Here is a 22,727-nt window from a genome sequence, read left to right as displayed (position 1 = left end):
CAAAAAAAAACACTATGCAACTAGGCATTAAAGAAGTTGAAAACTTTTACTGTCTATAGTAGTCATGATTTTTTATTATTCTTAGTCTTTTATAGATGTAACTTCTTGATGAATGCCTTTTTGTAAATGAATTCAAGATGTAGATAAAGAAAAAATGAGATAAACACAATCCTATTATAGTCACTTAGCTCACTGGTCCATCCAGACAATTTATCCATATTCTATAAAATGTCACCATCTGCTGGAGGAAGAAAATATGTACAATTCAACTTTGTTATGTGAAGTGTTATTTTTTCTAGTCAACATGATTAACTACTTAGAACTACAGAACTTTTCTTTTAGCAAGATAATTATACTAGTTCAGCCAGTGAATAATTACCGGGTCACATTGGCAAATATTATTCACCACTCTGCTTTGTTTGAGGATATGCTTTCTTCAATGGGCAATTCAGATAAAGTATTCTTTAAAATGGTTTAACAGTCAGCTATTTCTCAGAATCACTTGCCCCCTATTCTCAGCTGTTTGCAGTTAGCACTTGATATGGAAGTATTAGGTATTAAAATCAGCTACTATACAGGCGGGACTTCCAAAATGGCTTAAGTGAGAAGCTCAACTAATCCCTTCCTTAAAAAGCAATAATAAAACTGACAAAATTGCAAAACACAATCACTTCAGGACTCTAGAAATTTACCAGAAAGAGAGGAAAGAGAGAAAGGGGCAGAAAAAAACATTTTGGAAATAATGATTAAAACAATCCCAAATTTGATGAAAACATTAATGTACACATATAATAAGTTCAATGAATTCCCTGTAGGATACACACAAAGATCTCTACCTAAACACATCATATTCAAACTGTTGAAAGTCAAAGAGAAAATCCTGAAAGCCACTAGAGAAAAATGACTCATCAGGTACAAGGGACCCACATTACATTCAAGTGAATTACAATGACTTCTCATCAGCAACAATGCAGGCCAGAAGGCAGTGGCATGATATATTCAAAGTGCCAGAAGAACAGAACATGTCAAAAACATTTCTACATTTAGCAAAGCTATCTTTCAAAAATAAAGGCAATGGGTAAAGGATGTGAATAGACATTTCTCCAAAGAAGATATAGAAATATCCAATAAGCACATGAAAAGATGTTCAACATCATTATCCCTCAGGGAAGTAAAAAATCACAATGAGATAGCACTTCACACCCCACTAGGATGGCTATTATCAAAGTCAGATAGTAACAAATGTTGACAAGGATACGGAGAAATCAGAAGCTATATAAACTGCTGGTAGGATGTAAAATGGTGCAGCCACTTTGGTAAATATTCTGGTAATTCCTCAAAAAGTTAAATATAGAGTTAACATTTGACTCAGCAATTCCACTTTTAAGTATATACCCAAGAAAAATAGATACATACACACAAAAACTGGTATGTTAATATCATTAGCAGCATTATTCATAATAGCCCAAAGTAGAAATGACCCAAATATCCATTAACTGATGAATGGATAAACAAAATCTTTCATACACATACAATGGAATATTATTCCAGGATAGAATGCATGCTAAGCCACAAAACAAGTCTAAATAAATTTAGAAAGATTAATTTTATATGAAGTAAAGGGATTAAGAAGTACAAATTGGTAGTTACAAAATAGTCATGGGGATGTAAAGCATAGTATGGGGGAATATAGACAATAATATTGTAAAAACTTTATTTAGTGTCAGATGGGTACTAGACTTATTAGGGGGCTCACTTCATAAATTATGTTAATGTCTAACCACTATGCTATACACCTGAAACTAATATAAAATAATACTAATTGTCAACTATAATTTTAAAAAATAGTCACAGGGATATATAGTACAGCATAAGTAATATAGTCAATAATATTCTAATAACTGTACAGTAGCAGATGAGTAATAGACTTATTGGGGTTATCACTTTGTGAGGTATACAAATGTCTAATCACTATGTTGTTTTGTACACCTGAAACTAATAAAAAAGAGAAAATTCACAATGGAATACCATTCGGCGGTAAGAAATGATGATATAGGAACACTTGTGACAACATGGATGGATCTTGAGAGTATAATGCTAAGCGAAATAAGTCAGACAGAAAAAGCAGAGAACTATATGATTTTACTGATATGTTGTATATAAACCAAAAACAACAAAAGAACAAGACAAACAAATGAGACATAGACACAGACAATAGTTTAGTGGTTACCAGAGGGTAAGGGGGGTGGGAGGTGGGAGATGAGTGTAAGGGGGAACAAATATATGGCGATGGAAGGAGAACTGATTCTGGGTGGTGAACACACAATGGGATTTATAGATGATGTAATACAGAATTGTACACCTGAAATCTATGTAATTTTACTAACAATTGTCACCCCAATAAATTTAAAAAAAGAGAGAAAATATTACATGAAGTACCTTTTTCAACCACAATAGAATTAAACTATAAATTAAGAACAGAAGGAAAACTGAAAAATTCACAAATATGTGGAAATTAGACAATATGTGAAAGGAAAAATAAGGGAAATTAGAAAATACTTTAAATGAATGAAAATAAAAACACAGTATATCAAAACCTTATGGGATGTGGCAAAAGCAGTGCTCAGAAGGAAATCACCTGTAAATGACTACATTAAAAAAGAAAAATCTCAAATGAATACTCTAACTTCACACCTTCAGAAACTAGAAAAATAAGCAAGCTGAACCCAAAACTAGTAGAAGGAAGGGAATAATAAAGATTAGAGCAGAGATAAGTAAAATAGAGAAAAAATCAATAAAGAAAACCAATAAACTAAAATTGATTCGTTGAAAATATCAACAAATTGACAAACCTTTAGGTAGAAAAAAGAGAAAACTCAGATCATTGAATCAGGAATGAAAGAGGGGACTTTACCACTGACCTTACAGAAATAAAGAGGGTTATAAAGGGATAATATGAACAATTGTATGCCAACATATTAGATAACTGATACAAAATAAAGAAATTCTTAGAAAGACACAAACATTTGAAAGTTTCTCAAGAAGAAATAGAAGATGTTAATGGACTTATAAAAAGTACGGAGAGGGGCGGCTGGTTAGCTCAGTTGGTTAGAGCGTGGTGCTCTTATAACAAGGTTGCTGGTTCGATCCCCACATGGGCCACTGTGAGCTGCGCCCTCCACAACTAGATTGGGACAACTACTTGACTTGGAGCTGATGGGTCCTGGAAAAACACAAATAAATAAATTTTTTTTAAAAAAGTAAGGAGATTGAATTAGTAGTAGTAGTAGTAGTAGTAATAGTAATATAATAATAATAATAATAATAATAATAATAATAATAATAATAATAATAAAAACTTCTCATAGAGAAAAGCCCAGATGGCTTCTCTGGTGAATTCTACCAAACATTTACAGAATTAACACCTCACAAACTCTTCCAAAAAATAAAAGAGTAGGCTATAATTCCCAACTTATTTTATGGGGCTAGTATTACCCTACCCTGATATAAAAAAAAACAGATAAAGGCATCACAAGAAGAGAAATCTATAGACCAATATTCAGTGGCATTAACTACATTCACATTGTAATGCGCTCACCACCACCCATCTCCAGAACTGTTTTATCTTCCCAAACTGAAACTCTGTACCCTTTAAACAATAACGTCTCATTTCCCCCTCCCCCCAGCCCCAAGAAACCACCTTTCTACTTTCTGTTTCTACGAATTTGACTATTCTAGGTACCTCATATAAGTGGAATCATACAATATTTATCCTTTTGTATCTGACTTATTCCACTTACAATGTCCTCAAGGTTTATTCATGTTGTAGCATATGTCAGAATTTCCTTGCTTTTTAAGAAAGGCTGAATAATATTCCATTGTATGGATACACCACATTTTGTTTATCCATTCATCTGTTGATGGACATTTGGGCTGTTTCCACCTTTTGGTTATTTTGAATAATGCTGTTATGAACCATGGTGTACAAATATCTGTTTGAGTACCTGTTTTCAATTCTTTTTTTGTATATACTACCCAGAAATGGTATTGTTGGGTCATATGGTAGTTCTATGTTTAATTTTTCTGAGAAATTGCCATACTGTTTTCCAAAGCAGCTGCATCATTTTACATTCCCACCAGCAATGCACAATGGTTCTGATTTCTCCGCAACATTGCCCAACACTTGCTATTTTCTATTTTTTGGATAATAGCCATCCTAATGGGTGTGAAGTGGTATCTCATTGTGGTTTTGATCTGTATTTACCTAATGATTACTGGTATTGAGCATGATGAGGTAAGGAATAAAAGATAACTTCATGTCAGAAATGATGCAATAAACTTGACAAACCTCCAGCTAGATTGCTGACAAAAAAGAGCAAAGATACAAATGATCAATATCATGAATGAAAGAAGGTACATCATATGTATATATGAAATGATATAAAATACTATGAACAATTATGTCAATAAATTAGGCAATTTATAAGAAGTGAACAAATTATTTGGAAGACACAAATTATCAAATTTGTCTCAAAAAGAAGCAGAGAATCTGAATAGCTCTCTACTTGTTAAAGAAATTGGATCTGTAATTTTAAATCTTCTCACTAAGAAAACTCCAGGGGCTGGATGGCTTCTCTGGCTAGTCTTAGCTAACATTTAACGATGATAGTAAAGAACTGAATCTTGCCCAGAGAGAGGTCTGGCCTTTGCCCTTGGTTTCTGGGAGGTAATCTCTAGGCCTTTGGAATGCCATGCCTGATAGTTGTGGTGACTTTGAGTCATGCAGTATCAGCTTGAATTCCTGAAGGCCTGGAGACTGTGATTGTCATGTGGGAAGTCAACCATGCTTACATCAGGGAACCCCAATAACACTCTGGTCACCAACACTCAGGTGAGTTTCCTTGGCTGGCAATACTCTGTGAATACTGCTACAAATTGATGCCGGGAAAGTAATGCTCCACAGGGAGAGAACAACTGGAAGCTCCATGCTGGGTATTTCCCTGGACCCTGTCCTACATATCTCTTCCCTTGGCTGACTTTAATCTGTATCCGTTAGCTACAATAAACCATAATCACGAGAATAATTACTTTCAATGGGTTATGTGAGGCCTTCTAATTATTGAACCTTTGTGTTCAATGACCTTGGGGACCCCAGAACTTGCAATTGGTGTCAGAAGTGAGGGTGGTCTCATGGAAATTGTCCTCCAACTTTATAATGACATAATATAAATCCTATACAAGCTCTTTAAGAAAATAAGGAGGAAATAATTTCCAATGAACTTTTCAGACCAGCATTATCTTTGACATTAGACCAAGAAATTACAGGGAAAGAAAAGCATAGACTAATAACTTCATGAATATTGATGTCAAAATGGTTAACAAAATGTTAGCAAATGGAATCCAGTAATATATGAAAATAAATGTGAGGTTACCATTCAGAATTCAATTGAACTAAATATATTAACAGAATAAAGGAAAAATATGATCATCTCAATGGTTACGGGAAAATAATATGACAAAATGAATATACAATCATGATAAAAAGAAAAACCTCTCAGTAAACTAAAAACAGAAAGGAACTTCCTTAGTCTGTTAAAGGGCATCTACAAAAGGCCACAGCCAATATCATATTTAACGGGTAAAACCTAAACACTTTTCCTCAAGCTCGTCAATTCTTTCCTTGGCTGAATCGAGTCTGCTGATGAGCCTGGCATCACGAGGAGTAAGGTTGATGGGCACCCAATAGAGCTACTGTTCAATATTACAATAAAAAAGCAAGATTCAAAGAGTAGGAGTCTGAGGGCAATTGCTTCACTAAAAGGAGAGTGTCCCTTGCTCAAATTTCAGCTCTGGAACCAATTGTCTGGAGAGGTGCCCATGTCCCTCAGAGGAAGGACCCTCCCTATAACATGGTAGCAAACACGTATCATAATGCTTACCTTAGTCCCTCTGCAAAGTAACCTAAGGGCATTTATTTCGGTGACTATACACTGGAGATAGGGGAATACCCAGATATTTTTAGGGTATGGACAAAGATTTCTGAATTGACATTAATCCCCAGACACTCAAAGCTTCATCATGGCCATTTTGTTGGGATGGGGGAGGAGGGTACTTACTTGGTCCAGGTAATAAAAGGAGTCCTGGCTTAAATCTTACTCACAGTGGACCATTGCATCTGCAGACCTACCCAGTGGCCATTTCCCCAGTATCCAAGTATATAATTAAAGTTCATATACTTAGCACTTGGACTAATGTCCACTTTGGGTCCTTGGCTTCTGTGGTTGGAGCTTTCACAGTGGGGAAAACAAAATGGAAACCTCCGCCTCCTCCCTCCCTCACCAACCAAGATGTTACATTGAAAACAATATTGCACCCTAGGGGGATGATGGAGTTAGTACTACCATTAAAGACTTAAAGAATACAGAGGTTAAGGCGTGGTGGTCCTTATCATACTTCTGTTTAGTTCATCACTCCAGACACTGCAGAAACAGCTGTGTCCTGGACAATGAATTTAAATTACCCCAACCTCAACCACACACAGTTTCACTTCACATAAGAGAAACACAGCACCTCGTGGGCCTCTTTGGAATCTGTAGGTAACATATTCCACACCTAGAAATACTTCTCTGGCCCGTATACCGGGTGACACAGAAGGCTTCCCTTTGAATGGGGCCTAGAGCAGGAAAGTCTCTGCAGCAAGCCCAAGCTATAGTGTGAGCAGCGTTGTTGCTTGGACCATATGATCTGGCTGACCTCTGGTATCCAAGGCATCAGTGGCGGGAAAAGATGCAGTATGAGGATCAGGTCCCTGGGATTTGGGAATCAGGCTATGGAATCTGAAATAGAATTATATTACTTTTGGAAAACCATTCCTGGTTAGTTACGGGACTCTGTTAGGCACCCTAAAACTCATTTTGACATGCTGTTTCAGTTCCTTTACTGAATTACCCACAAAACTGCCAATTTTCAGTGTGGCCCAGAGAAAGACACTTTGAAACAGGTCATGTCTACCATGCATACTGTCCCTTGGGCCATATGACCTAGCATGTCATATGGTGCTTGAAGTGTCTGTGGCAGACAGAAATGACGTATGGAGCCTTGGGAAGGTTCCTGTGTGTGAGTCACAGTACATTCATGAGGATTTTGGAGCATAGCAATACATCTGCAGAACACTATTCTTTGAAGAAAGTCTGTAGCTTGCTATTGACCCTAATTGGGCATCCTCCACTTCAAAGTTAATAACTATCCTGAATTCTAATACAAGCGAGGAGAATTAGATGGTATGTTTGTGGCCCTGGAAAGATAAACAAGAAAAAAAGGGGGCAATTACAAACGCTAGGAAAATAAAAACCTAAGCAAAAAAAATAATTATTGAAAATAATTTGAATTCTTATGAATTTCCTTTTTTACAAATTTCTTGTTCATATTATTGTTAAAGACTATGACTTTTAACTTCTATGTCTGCATTAGCTGTGGGTTTACTTCTACACAGTCCACTTTTTCCTTAGTTTTGACTCTGGGTGTGCCTGGCAAGTTTTAATTAAATATCACTGTGCATGAGAAATTTTAGAGCTGTAGATGATCTTTAGTTTCTGATAGGCAATTATAGTGGTGGCAAATTACCTTAATTCAGTTAGTGAACTAATTCAAGGTGGGATAGCAATCTTTTAAAGATTTACTTTCCCCTAATTCCTAGGTAAAATCCTTCAGAGATACCAACGGAATGTCTGTGGTATTTACCAGGGTCCATCATCACTGGTGGGATCTGAACCCCAAATTTGACCTCTTTGGCACATGATTCTGCTGAAAGCTCTGCTTAGTACTTCAGGCACTTGGCTGCTATGCATCTCTGAATCTGTGCCAGGTCATTTACAAATCAGTGAGCTCCTTGTGGGAAAAAGTAGCTCAATCTATCGGGCTTATTTTCTTCTCGTCTCCACAATCTTGCCATTCAAGTCTCACTGTCTTAGGTCAGGGTTCCCTTGGGTCCTTGAAGCCAGCTGCAGTTCCATTTCCTTGTCACGTGGGCTTCCTCAACATGGCTGCTTTGCATCAGGCTAGCAAGGAAAATTTCTCTCTAGTCTGTTAAGATGGAGTCATAGAACATAACATAGTCATGAGAGTGACATCCCATCGACCTTTGCCATAATCTATTGACTAGATGAAAGTCTCAGTTCTGCTCACACTTAAGGGGAAAGGATTATATAAGTCATAATCCACTGGGGTCACCTAGGGTGTGCCTAATACAACTGCTGACAATAGGACAAGGAGAAGAGGGGAATATGAGCATTCACAAATATCATAGTCAAAAGAGCTTTCTATTTGGTGTCAGGAGTCAGTTTTGTCTCATTACTTGTGGTAATTTTGACCATTCACTACATCTCTCCTCACTTGCAAAATGTGTTAGCAGGATTTGTCACAGGAGTTGGTGGTTACAGAGTAAAGAACTACGGAAATGCTTTTATTTTTATCAAAAAAAGACGCCCCACATACATTAAAATCACAGGAAATCTATTCTCAAGATGCAAAATATATACTCAAAACCATAGACTCAGACAACCACATGGGAAATGAATAGGCAATGTGTACACATACATGAAATTGAGGTCATTTTTAGAAGAGAATTATGTCATATATTGAAGACAAAGCTGAATGGGAAAATGGACAGGAAAACAATCGAGTATATACAACATTACTTTAAACAATTTATTTTATTGGTATTTTCTGGAGACTAAATTTAAAAATCATCAACAATCTCAACACCCAAATGATAATTTTCTTAATAATTTAGTGTAATTCCTTCACCAAATGATAATTTGCTTAATAATTTGGTGTATTTCCTTCTTAACTTTTTGTTCTCCGTGTCTACCTACCTACCTACCTACCTACACACACACACACACACACACACACACACACACACACACACAGAGGCCTAAAAAAACATAAATATAATACAAATATATGTTTATGTATAATTGTGCATATAATTTTGCTCATCATAAAACTGCTATATTTCTACCACCCAGCTCTGATATAAATGGTGAATATCCATCCTCTGTGTATTTTTTCCCAATGTAAATCATGTAGTACATTGTTTTATTCTATAATTTTTTTTTTTTCACTTAACAGATTACAATGAACATTTCCCTAAATCCTCAAACACAGTAAAGGATAATTCTTAATTGATGCATATCATTCCACTTTTTTGATATATCATTTTAAATCAATTGCTTATTGGATATTCAATTTTCTTCTATTTTTTTCTACTTTAAATAATATTGCTTTGATGGGAGATACACTGAAAATTAAAAATCTTTTATTGCCTCGTAAAATGAGGCATAAAATGTAACCATGAAATGATTATTCTTTCTCAAAAGAAAAAATATTAAGTTGTAAACACTGCTCCTAAGTGAGGTGTGTCAAAGCTTACTATATGCCTTTCCTGTAAGGGGTCTGCATTTCTGCACTGAAGACGCTGATAAATATGTGTAAGATCTCCTGTTTGAGCTCCTTTCAGGGATCATGCTAACTCATAGTCTCTCACTCTATTTAAGGAAGCAATTTTCCTATTTGCTTAAGAAATAAACTGGGAGTTTGCCCTAGCTAGGATTAATATTTTATGTTTTATTATACTGTTCTTTTATTATACTGTTCTTTCAAAAATATACTCTACTCCACAGTGAACATATCTTAATATTATAACTGAGTGCTTATTTGCCACCTCTGCACCTTTTCCACAAAATGTTTGGTATAGAATATGGAACGCATTTCTCTCATAATTTCTAACACGGTTTTCTAAATTCATTAAATTCTTAGTTTTTCCTCAGCATAAATACTGATTGGGAATGACATTTAAATTCTCTCTGAAGGCTTTCCCACAACAACACACTCACAGTTTTGCAACTTTTGAATTCTTTGATATACAATTTGCCACTCATGGGTAAGAATTCTGGGTGAAAAAGTGATCACATCTGTTATATGCTTCTTCAATTATACTTTTGTGCCATTTTATTAAGTTAAATAAACACTAAATAATATGTGAAGAGTTTATGACATTTTTGACATTTATAAGGTTACTTCCCAGGATTAATTGACATAATGAGGTAAAACTATTAGGAAAATTATCCCACTCTCAAGTGGATTAAGAGGTTTTATCTGCTGAATGACTTCTCTGATGTTTAATGAGAGTTGACTTCCCACTGAAGGCTTTGCCACATTCTCCGCATTCATAGGGCTTCTCTCCTGTATGAGTTCTATGATGTACAATGAGAGTTGATTTCACACTGAAGGCTTTCCCACATTCACTACATTCATAGGGTTTTTCTCCTGTGTGAATTCTCTGATGTTTAATGAGCGTTGACTTCCTACTGAACGCTTTCCTACAGTCACTGCATTCGTAGGGTCTCTCTCCTGTATGAATTCTTTGATGTTTAATAAGTGGTGACTTCTCACTGAAGGCTTTCCCACATTCACCACATTTATAGGGTTTTTCTCCTGTATGAGTTCTCTGATGTACAATAAGGGTTGACTTCTCACCAAAGGCTTTCCCACATCGTCTACATTCATAGGGTTTCTCTCCTGTATGAGTTCTATGATGGACAGAGAGGTGTGATTTTCCACTGAAAGTCTTCCCACATGTGCTACATTCATAGGGTTTCTCTCCTGTGTGAATTCTCTGATGAACAGAGAGGTGTGATTTTCCCTTGAAGCTTTTTCCACATTCACTGCACTCATAGGATTTGTCTTTTCTATGCATGCTCTGATGTTTAACGGGGGTGGGCTTCTCATCAAAGGGTTTCCCATGTTTAATGCACTCAGGTTTCTCACCCATATGAGTCAATTGATGCACCAGGCTGGACTTTCCACATTTGATACCTTCATAAAATGCTTGTCTAATGTGTGTTTTTTCATGTCTAATAAGATGATATGAACTCTTAAAAGCTTTTGCACATTCACCACATACAAATGGTTTCTCTCCTGTATGAGTTCGCTGATGTTTAATCAGAGTTGACTTCTGGATAAAAGTTTTCCTGCATTCACTGCATTCATAGGGCTTCTCCCCTGTATGAGTTCTCTGGTGTGCAATGAGGGTTGACTTCTGGCTGAAAGCTTTTGCACATTCACAACATTCATACGGTTTCTCTCCAGTGTGAGTTCTCTGATGTACAACAAGGTTTGCTTTCTGGATAAAAACTTTTCCACAGTCAGAACATTCATAGAGTTTCTCCCCAGTTTGAATTCTCTGACTTTTATTAAGGGCTTGCTTAGGGTGGAAGGTTTTTACATGCTGATTAGGTTCAAAGAATTTCTCTGCTGGTTGAGTTTTGTCAATATTAGAATGGAAGCATAATTTCCAATATGTCTGACATTTATCATCTTTCTTTCTTACATAGCTTCTATTTTGACTAAGAAAGTTTAAATTATCTTTTGAACACCTTTCCCATGAATAATATTTAGGGAATCTTTGTCTTATAGAAACAAAGTCTGTGCTGAGATAAATAATTTTTCTGCATGTTTTGAATTCTTGGCCACTTTCATCTTTCAGTGTTTCCTTGTCTGTAAATGCAGCTTGCCACAGAGGTTTATCTTGGCTTTCCTTGTGGTTATCTATCTGGTTACCAACTTGCCAGAATTCTAGGGGGAAAATGCAGTGAATCATTAAATTTGTAAATGTTTTCCATTATAATGTTCTAGGACAAAATTAATTCATAAACGTCCTGCTGTGAACTCCTACTAATGAACTTGAGCTCATATGGATGGACCCTCCCTATGCTCCACCACCACCACCACCACCACCACATTCCCTAACTGGAAATACAAAGAAATGTTGGCCTATATTTAACAAAAATAATTTAATACACAGTCAAGCTCAATATCAAGAAAAGAAATGTATCAAAAGTGAAGTGGGAATTTAAAGTGATGGGGTGCATAGAAACTGAAGCTTGGGGATTTGCAGGGGAATCCAGACCACAGGGCATAAATGTTCAGGAATGTAATGTGTGCTAAAAGATGGAATCACAAGGGGCTTCCATGCTTGTTTAACAGGAACTAGAAAAACTCCCCACTGGTCAAGGAAATTGGAAAGAAGGATATTATATATGAAAATTCAGAAACCTAGTTTTGTAACCCAATCCAAATGATTATCACTGTAGTACAGAGACAACAAGCTGAAAAATTAACCTAAAAATTGCTCCTTTTAATAGTAGATTCCTAGCAGTGGCAAACTTTCCAAAAGGTATTAGGTTGATGCAAAAGTAATTGTGGTTTAAAATGTTAAAAATAATTGCAAAAAGTGCAATTACTTTTGCACCAACCTAAAATAGTCTTATGTTTTTATAGCTCAGGGCTCACAGAATGTCTATGGAAAACCAGTTATCATGGAAGAGTTCACAGTAAGCAATTTAAAACCTCACAAGGAAATGAAACATCATGAGAGAGAACCAGAAGATACATTTAAAGACACTCCCACATTCCTAGATGTGTATGTAGTAGAACTACATGGACTTTCAAATAAAAACATTTCAAGTATTCAAAGACATCAGGTAAGAACTGGACTATGGGTTAAAAACAAAAAATTTGGGGAAAAGAAACATAAATATAAAACAGTATATATAGGTGTTATAAAATTTAAAAAAACTAGGGTGGTTGGACAGTAGACAGAGGTTGAACTAATTGCAGGTAAAGACAAATTTAGATGACAGATCTTTGGAAATCACCCAAAATGGAGCATAAAGAGCTAACAAAATGGAAAAATAGTAAGAGAAATAAGTTTCAACATAGGTTTAGCACAAAATCCAACCGGAAGAATAAAGGGAGAGGGGCAATAGGCCAAGCAACAGGTTAACAGAGAAGTCCTGAGACTGCTCAACTTAGAAAGTCCTGCTTGCAAGGTTGGCTGTTGGCTGACATCTGGTGGATTTCAGGAATGTCTCCACCATTTTCTAGCTGATAAGGCTACTTGTACAAACAATATAATTTATGCTGAACTTTACCTTTTCTTCTGGGAGTCTGGCATTTTGTTGTGTGCTAGGCAGAGTTTGCGTATCTGACCAGCTCCAATAAAAACTACGGTTTCCCGGGGGATAAACACAGCTTCCCTGGGGATAAACATCACACATATTGCTGAATTTCCACTGCTGGGAGAAGTGTGCCCTGTGACTCTTCATGGGAGGGAGTATAAGGATTCCTGCACACGGATTCCTCCAGACTCTACTAGTGTTTTTTTTTTTTCTCTTATGATCTAGCTGTATATTCTCAATACATTGCTGTAATAAATCTTAGATGTAAATACAACTGTATGCCAATTCCCATGAGACCTTCTCAAGAATCTCTGAATGTGATAGTGGTCTTGAGGATTTCTGATCTAAGCAAAATTTAAAGAGACAATGACTGATAGTTTTCTAGAATGGAAGAAAGGTATGAATCCTATCCCTGAATGCTCAGAGTCCTTAATATAGTAAATAAAAGCAAATCAGATAACTGTTAGGGTCTGCAGGTCCCAGGAGGGTAGCAACTAGCCTCGGTGTGCTCTGAAACTTCTGCTGAGTAGCTCCAGGCTGAGCACTGGCACCAAACCAGAATCTACAGTAACCTAGTGAACACAACCTGTCCCACTCTTGGTGGCTCCCTGAGACCCCCGCCTCACCAGATTCATGTATCGCAGAGGCTTTATCAGTGGCTGAATCTACAGGAGCTGGCAGGTGGCAGCAGGTCTCAGGGTGTCCTGGCTTTTGCCAGAGATACCGCAGGCCTGGTACCGGTGGCAGGCATCCTTGGGTCACAGTGTGGCCTCTCGCACATATCTCCAGGTTAAGCACAGGCAGTGACCAACCATGGATCACTTTGTAATTCCTACCAGGTAGTCCCCTGCTGGTCACAGGCAGTGGGTGACCTGGGCCTGCACTGGAGCCCCTCTCAAGAGGCCCCAGAACCAACATACTTGGAGGGTGGCTTCAGACCACAGCAGAGCACCACCCAATTAGCCCAAGTGGCTCACCCAAAAGGTGGTCTCAGCAGGCATGAGACCATGCTGGGGCAAATCCCACACAGCCCGTAAGCTGTGGATGTGGCCAAACCCCAGAGCCAGACAGCCTGAGGGTCAGTACCACCCAACGACATGCCACTAGCAATCAAGGCTCAAATATGACAGGAGGGTACACACAACCCACACAAGGGATACACCTGGAGCATCTGGAGCAGGTGACCAGGGAGACTGTGCCACTGGGCCCCACAGGACACCTACTATATAAGGCCACCTTGCCAAGACTCGGAGATGTAGCAGATCTACCTAATACACAGAGCCAGCCAAAATGAGGAAACAAAGAAATTAAAAAACAGGAGAGAAATCCAGAAAAAGACCTAAATGAAATGGAGGCAGGCAATGTACCAGATAAAGAGTTCAAAAAAATGGTTATAAGGATGCTCAAGGAACTTCAACAAAGAGAAAGCAAGCATAAAAAAGGACATAGAAATCATAAAAAGAACCAATCAGAAGTGAAGAACACAATAACTGAAATGAAGAATGCATTAGAAGGAATCACCAGCAGACAAGATAAAGCAGAAGATCAAATCAGTGATTTGGAAGATAAGGTAGCAGAAAACACCCAATCAGAACAACAAAAAGAAAAAAGAATTAAAAAACATGAGAATTTAAGAGACCTCTGGGATAACATCAAGCATGACAACATTCACATCATAGAGGTACCAGAAGAAGAGAGAAAGCAAGGGATTGAGAACCTATTTGAATAATTAATGACTGAAAACTTTTCTAACCTGGCAAAGGAAATAGACATACAAGCCCAGGAAGCGCAGAGAGTCCCAAACATGATGATCCCAAAGAGGCCCACACCAAGACACATTATAATTAAAATGGCAAAAGTTCATGACAAAGAGAGAATCCTAAAAACAGCAGAAAAGGGCAACTAATTACTTATAAGGGAGCTCCCATAAGACTGTCAGCTGATTTTTCAACAGAAATTCTGCAGGCCAGAAGAGATTGGGACAAAATATTCAAAGTGATGAAAAGTAAGGGCCTACAACCAAGACTACTCCATCCAGCTGGGTTATCTATCATTTAAAGAGCCTCCCAGACAAAAAAATGCTAAAGGAGTTTATCACCACCTTTAAACCAGTATTATAAGAAATGTTAGAGGGACTTCTTAAAGACAAAAAATTAAAAAATAACAAAGAAAATATAAATAATGGTAGTAACTACATATCTATCAACAATGACTTTCAATGTAAATGGATTAAATGCTCCAATCAAAAGACATAAAGGGGCTGAATGAACATAAAGACAAAACCCTTACATATGCTGCCTACAAGAGACTCAGTTCAGATTCAAAGATACACACAGACTGAAAGTAAAGAGATGGAAAAAGATATTTCATAAAAATGGAAAGAAACAAAAAATCTTGGATAGCAATACTTATGTCAGACAAAATAGACTTTAAAACAAAGGCCATAACAAGAGACAAAGAAGGACCCAGTAATCCTACTTCTGGGTATTTATCTGAAGAAACCTAAAATGCTACTTTGAGGGGATGTTTCCATCCACATGTTCATTACAGAATTGTTTACGATGACCAAGATGTGGAGGCAGCCTGGGTGTCCATCAGTAGATGAATGGATAAAGAGGAGGTGGTACATATATACAATGAAATATTGCTTGACCAGGGAAGGGAATGGATTCTTGACATCTGCGGCAACATGGATGGACCTGGAGGGTATTGTGCTGAGGGCAGTATGTCAGACAAAGACAGACACAATGTGATTTTGCTTATATGTGGAAACCAAAGAACAAAATAAACAAAACAGAAACAAACTCATAGATACAGAAAACATGGTTGTGACACAGTAGTCATGGGGATGTACGATATAGCATAAGGAATATAGTCAATAATTTATTGTAATAACTATGTATGGTATCAGATGTATACAGGTATATTGGGGTGATAGATGGGGTGCTGGTGGGTAGGGTGAAAAGGTGAAGGAATTAAGAAGTACAAATTGGTAGTTACAAAACTGTCATTGGGATGTAAAGTAATGCATAGGGAATATCGTTAATAATATGGTAATAGCTATATATAGTGCCAGGTGGGTACTAGAATAGTCAGGGGGATCACTTCTCAAATTATATAAATGTCTAACCACTATGCTGTACACCTGAAATTAATATAAGGCAATACTGAATGTCAACTGTAATTGAAAAATTTAAAAAGGGGAGAAAAAGGTGAAGGGCTATAACAGGGTCAAATTTCCAGGTATAAAACAAATAAGTCATGGGGATGTAATGCACAGCATAAGGAATATAGTCAATAATATTGTTATAGTGTGGTATGGTGTCAGGTGGTTGCTGGATTTATGGCAATTACTTCTTTAGGTATATAAATGTTGAATAACTATGGTATATTCGTAAAACTAATATAATATTGTATGCTAGCTATATTTTTAACAAAAACATTTTTAAAAGAATAAATAGAATTTCAAAAAACTGAAAAAACAAAAAATGAAGCTGTTATGAGCAATAGATCTATTTTTGTTTAAAGGAAAATATATTTAATAAAAAATGAATAAAAGCAAATCTGCACTTAGACACAGTTCACTGCAACCACAAGACTTTAAAGTCAGAAAATAAGTGTTGAAAGCTACTATGGAGAACTTTTTTAAGTCACCTATAAAGAAACAATTAGATCAACATCAGAGTTTATCAGCAAAAAAAAAAGGCAAAAGATTAAAGAACATTTTCGAAGTCTTGAAAGAAGCTGTTGTCTTAAAATTCTATGCCTAGATAAATTGTCACAAAGAAAGATAACAAAATAAAGACATTTCTTGACAAGAAAAGAGAGAGAATTTGCTACACACAAAGTCTGGCTAAGAATAATGCCTAGTACTTGCATTATTCAGAAGGAAAATGACCAAAGTGGGGAAAAGCTGGGAGGTAAAGAAAATCCAGCAAAGACAGGAAAAAAGAGGTAAAGAAAAATAGGACATATAGAAAATACAATAAAAGAAGAAATATCCATATAGTAACAGCACAATAAATAAATATTAATTAAAGGTCAACCAGAATAAGTTGCATTTCTAAAAATCACCTCTTTGTTTTCAAAAGACAATTAGAGTAAAGTGAGAGGGAAATATTGAAAATAAAATTATGGAAAGATACATATCTGACACTTAACAGAAAGAAAATTGGTAAAACAATGCTTAATGTTATACAAAACTGAATGATCTTGATGACAAAAGCAAAAAGGGATAGATTATGAGAACATTATAAAGCAATTTCACTTACATAGATGCAAACCTCTTAAATATACGAGGCAAATCGATCCTATCTATGAGAGTAAAAAGGTAACACATCTAGTAATATTGAAAACATACATACTCTATTATGTATTCCATTTGTAGTTATACCATAGGGAAATTCTGCAAATGTGAAGCAGGATACATATACAAGAACAGCAACAAAGCATTAGAAACAAACAATAGAGGTATGTATTAATGAACTGTGATACTCAGATACTGGAATGCTTTACAGGAATTAAAATGAATGAACTAAATGTAACTATCAGCCTAGGTAAAGTTCAAAGGGCAATACTGAATACAGAAAGCAAGTTGGAGAAAGACCCCTATTGTTTGAGAACACTTATCTGGTAAATTTACAAAAAGAATGTGACATTGATTATAAATACAAATATATGTAGTAAAAGTATGAAAACATGGATTAGAAGGATACTCACTAAATTCTTGATATTGTTTGCCTAGGGAGAGAATGAGGGGAGCAGGACTCAAGAGGGGAAAACAGAACTTCACTTTTATTTTAAAAATAAACAAACATCAAATATCAAAATGTTAACATTTGCTAACTGTGGGGGGTAAGTACAAGGGTATTTGTTATGATTATGATTTTCTGTACTTTTCTGTAGTTTTAAGAGAAATGCCTAAGGCAAGACTTCTGAAACAGTGGAGTGATGACCTCAGTAAATCCTCTCCCCCATGAAAGCAATGAAAATACTGGAAAAATTATCAAAATTCATCATTTCAGGACTTTGGAAATTAACCAAAGGCACACAACAAATTAGTAAGAAGTTACTGAAGAAGAACCAGTGAACCTCAATAAGAACCACTAAGACTGTGGTGTTTCACTTGGTGCTACCCACCGCGCCGCCCCACCCCCCCCAACCTCAAACAGCTGGTTCCCCAACTCCGCGGTCCATGAGGGGTGAAAACTGGCAGCCTCACAGCTGACCTGTTTTGGAGCTCCACCAAAAGCTCCATCCCCAGATTGTTGTCACTATTTGGCCTAACTTGGAGCTCAGCTCCCAAAAAGAAAGGACACCATATGGTAACTCAAATCCACATGAAGCAGTAAAAACCACCGATCAAGGTAATGTGGAGGGAGGAGTTAACACAGCTGGCTGAAGTCTGAGAACTCAGCTTTTGGAAGGTTCCCTATGTGGATACACTATTTTGCCTGCTTGATCTGCTAAACACCTGTCCTCTGGGAGTCTAGATGCCTGACCATTAGAGGCTGATGATTTTCTGGCATGAGGTACCTATTTTTAGTGGGTCAATTTGGAATCTCCCACAGACAAGGTAAAAAGGGATTTTTTAAAAGCTTTGCTTGCCACTTGGACTTGTTTTGCACTTGTCTTGGACTTGCCACATGTACTTGGCTATCTAGCCCTGCAGCATCTTGGCTTTGCATGAGAAAGGAGCATCCATCCCTGTAGAGATTATCTCCTACCAAGTGCCCAGCCATACTGGTGAAATAATCCCACATCAAGGCACATGGAGAAATAGCACAGGGCATGAGATAAAGGAGCAAAGTCTTACAAGCTTACAGATAGAAAAAAAAATTGAAAGTATCAATAATCAGAATAGCTTCAAAGTTCTCAAAAGGAACATTAAAATCAGAAGACAATGGAGTAATGCCTTCAAAAGTCTAAGGAAAAGACATGTCCATCCTAGAGCTCTACCTCATGCTCAATTCTCCATTGAGGATGAAGATATAACAAACACTTTTAGATATTCAAAAATCTCAAAAAACTTACTTCCCATGGACCTACATTCTTTCTAAGGAAAGTACTGGAAGAATGTGCTCCAATGAAATGTGGAAGAAGGCATGGCATAAAGCAAATGGGGAGTCAAACAATGAGAAAGTGGAGGGAATCCCCAGAATGATGGTGAAGAGAGACATCGGGATGGCGGTTGTACACCCAGGAATGAGGAGAATCCACTCAGAAGGGAGCAGTCAGACAGCTCCAGATAAACTCGGGGGTATGACATTGATGGAACACTTTATAACTCTGGAAGCATTCAGAGTCAGTCTAGGCAACTGCTCATGGATTATTTAAGTTGAACTGGTGGCAAGTATATAGAAAAAGAAGCAAATGAAAGAAATAAGACAATTATTAACCAAAGGAAACAAACAGTTATGTAGTAAAGGTAAATTAATCATAGATTACTACATGGCTCAGCTGTGTATAGTGTTTATGTCGTCACAATGTTGTAAACAATGGTACTAATGGAAACCACAGTTATGGTATAATCATATTGGGAACGTGGGGGAACAAGAAATCTTTGTGTGTGTACGTGTGTGAGTGGCAGGAGCAATGAAGTGAGCTAAGTCTTAATCTTACATAGCAGGAAATTCTAAATAACTTTTGTAAGATATAGGTAAATTATAAAGAATAGTGATATAAAAATACATGCATATCCACCACTCATTAAAAAACAAATTCTCATTACCTTTGAAGTTCTTCATGTGCCCATTTCATTCTCTTTCTTCTCAGGTAATCACGATCCTGAATTTTATGTTTATCGTGCCTGTGACTTTCTTTATAGTTTTACCACATTTGTTTTTACTCTTTAAAACTCAGACATGATAAAAATGAAATCTATTTTTTTAATCAAAAGAGAATACTGCCTTAGGTCAGTAAATTTGAAATCTCAGATGAAACAATTGTCTGGAAAAATGACCAGAATTGACAGAAGATACAGAAAAATTTGAATAAATCAGTAATTATTTTTAAAATGATAAAATTCACTCTGTAATCAAAAGTCTTGCCTTAAACAAAGCCATCCTACCCAGATGTTTTTGTAGATGATTGCGATCAAACTCTCAAAAACAGGTAAACTTCAGTCAGTACAGTTTCAGAAACTAGAAAAAAGAAGGAAAAGTACCCACTCTATTTCATACAGCTAGTATAACCTTGGGTACCAAAATGACAGGACAGTAAAAGGAAAGAAAATCTAAGCTCTATCTCACTTCTGAACATTAATGCAAAATTCTTAAATTAAATATGAAAAAATTGAATTCAATTAATTTAAAAATTTCTTCACAACTAAGTAGAGTTTAGTGTAGGAATTCAAGAACACTTAAATATCAGAAAATCATTAATATAATCCACCATATTAATAGATTAAAGGAAAAATTATCATCTCAATAGATGCAGAAAATAAGCATTCAAGAAAAACAACACTCATTCATAATTTTTTTAAAAGTCTTAGCAAACTAGGAATATAGAAGGATCTTTTGATAAAAGGTATCTTTCAAAATACAACAGTACATACACTTAATGGTGAAAGTTTAAGAAGTTACATAACCCCTCTATTCCTCAGTTATCTCATCTATAAAGTGAAGATAACAACCTACTCTACAGGGTCATTTGGGGGTTTAAACTCTGTAATATTTACAAAGCATACAGAACAGCGCATTTGTAGCACACAGCAAGCACTCACATATCATCTATCACTACATTACTATTATTGTCCTCATCATTATTTCCATTAAAACCAGAAAGAAACAAAAAACTCACTATCACTGACTAATAGAATGAGAGGAGAAAAAGAAATAAAGTATACAATTGGAAAAAAGACAAAATTGTTTTTATGAAGACAACTGTTAACATAGAAGACCCAAGAAAATGTAAAAGCTGTTAGTATGAATAAAAGCATTCAGAAAGGTTTCTGCACATGTTGAATATATAAAATCACTAGAATTCTCATACACTAGAATTAATTAGTTAGAAAATGCAATAGGAAAAAAGATCACAATCACAATTGCAAATAATAACTAACAGCTATCTAGGAATAAATTTAACAAAAGATGTGCAAGCACTTCCCAAAGACCAGTACAAAACATTACTGAACGGTAGAAGAGAAAAGCTAAATAAGAATTCACTGATAGGAAAATTCAACAGTGAACCGATGCCAATCCCCAACCTACTCTCAACTCTTCTCAAACACAGTGAAATTGCGATCAGAATCCCAAACTACAATTCTACAGAAATTGACAAACTAATCCTAAAATTCCTATATAGAAGATCAGAGTCAAAAGAGATAAGGGGGATTGGATTCATTCTACCAGCCATCAACAACATCAGTAACAATAAGATTGGCATAAGAGTTACCTTTATACAGCATGACTAAATGTCAGGCACTGTTTAATTGCTTTACATATTTTAACTCATTAGAATAAAGCATGATAATGGCAAAGGGACAAAGAGATCAATGGCACAAAATAGAGAACCTAGGAACAGACCCACATGTATATGGAACTTGCTCTCTGGCAGAAATGGCATCACACACCACTGTGGAAAGGGTTCAATACATGGCATGGTACAAGTGGATGTCCACATTGGGGAAAAAAATGGACTAATACCATATTTTGCTACGTATAATGCACTCCCATGTATAACGCACACCCACCTTTTCGTTTTGTTTTAATTTTTTTTATTGGGGAATATTGGGGAACAGTGTGTTTCTCCAGGGCCAATCAGCTCCAAGTAGTGTCCTTCAATCTAGTGGTGGAGGGCGCAGCTCAGCTCTAAGTCCAGTCGCCGTCTTCAGTCTTTAGTTGCAGGGGGTGCAACCCACCATCCCATGTGGGAATTGAACAGGCAACCTTGTTGTTCAGAGCTAGCGCTCTAACCAACTGAGCCATCCAGCCATCCCCACACCAATATTTTTGACCCAAACTTTCAGGGGAAAAAAATCATTCATTTTAATTTTTTAATTCAAATTTTTATTTGTTGATATTTAGGTACTTGTTTTTTCTATTATAAAGGAATTTTAGCATTTATTTATTTATCATTGTATTTTTAACTCATAAGCATAAATACAAGAATTAAAAACATTTATATAGGGCCGTCCTGGTGGCTCAGGCGGTTGGAGCTCCATGCTCCTAACGCCAAAGGCTGCCAGTTCGATTCCCACATGGGCCAGTGGGCTCTCAACCACAAGGTTGCCGGTTCGACTTCTCAACTCCCGCAAGGGATGGTGGGCAGCGCCCCCTGCAACTAAAATTGAACATGGCACCTTGAGCTGAGCTGCCGTTGAGCTCCTGGATGGCTCAGTTGGTTGGACAGCGTCCTGTCAACCACAAGGTTGCCGGTTTCAACTCCCGCAAGGGATGTTGGGCTGTGCCCCCTGCAACTAACAACGGCGACTGGAGCTGAGCTGCGCCCTCCACAACTAAGACTGAAAGGACAACAACTTGACTTGGAAAAAAAACTCCTGGAAGTACACACTGTTCCCCAATAAAGTCCTGTTCCCCTAAAAAAAAAAAAAAAAAAAAGAAACAAAAGAAAAGCTAAAACCATTCCCCTTAAAATCAGGAAAAAGGCTAGTTTTCCCACTTTCTCCACTACTATTTAACATAGTGCTGGAAGTTCTAGCCACAGCAATCAGACAAGAAAAATAAATAAAAGGCATCCAAATTG

At 36.7% G+C, this 22,727-nt stretch overlaps 1 protein-coding gene across 6 annotated transcripts in view; it reads right to left on the bottom strand.

Annotated features, from left to right (window-relative positions):
• Positions 1–8,692: 8,692 nt before the first annotated feature.
• ZNF674 (zinc finger protein 674) overlaps positions 8,693–22,727 on the bottom strand; it is a 29,170-nt gene continuing 15,135 nt past the window's right edge. For 4 of the 6 annotated variants that reach the window (XM_074324017.2, XM_019717409.3, XM_074324018.2 and 1 more), the window contains 2 exons: positions 17,742–17,762; positions 8,693–11,637 (listed from right to left, as the gene is read on the bottom strand). In XM_074324017.2, the coding sequence (XP_074180118.2) occupies positions 10,145–11,637; positions 17,742–17,762 (1,514 nt within the window). In that variant the 3' untranslated portion in view covers positions 8,693–10,144. The remainder of the gene's footprint in view (positions 11,638–17,741; positions 17,763–22,727) is intronic. The other 2 variants (XM_019717410.3, XM_074324019.2) reach the window with 1 other exon arrangement.

Source organism: Rhinolophus sinicus, chromosome 18 (assembly GCF_057876585.1).
Source record: "Rhinolophus sinicus isolate RSI-liver-muscle chromosome 18, RSI-T2T, whole genome shotgun sequence".
Taxonomy (NCBI): Eukaryota; Metazoa; Chordata; class Mammalia; order Chiroptera; family Rhinolophidae; genus Rhinolophus; species Rhinolophus sinicus.
Note: the sequence above shows the minus strand (reverse complement) of the source record. Positions and strands in the feature narration are given on the sequence as shown.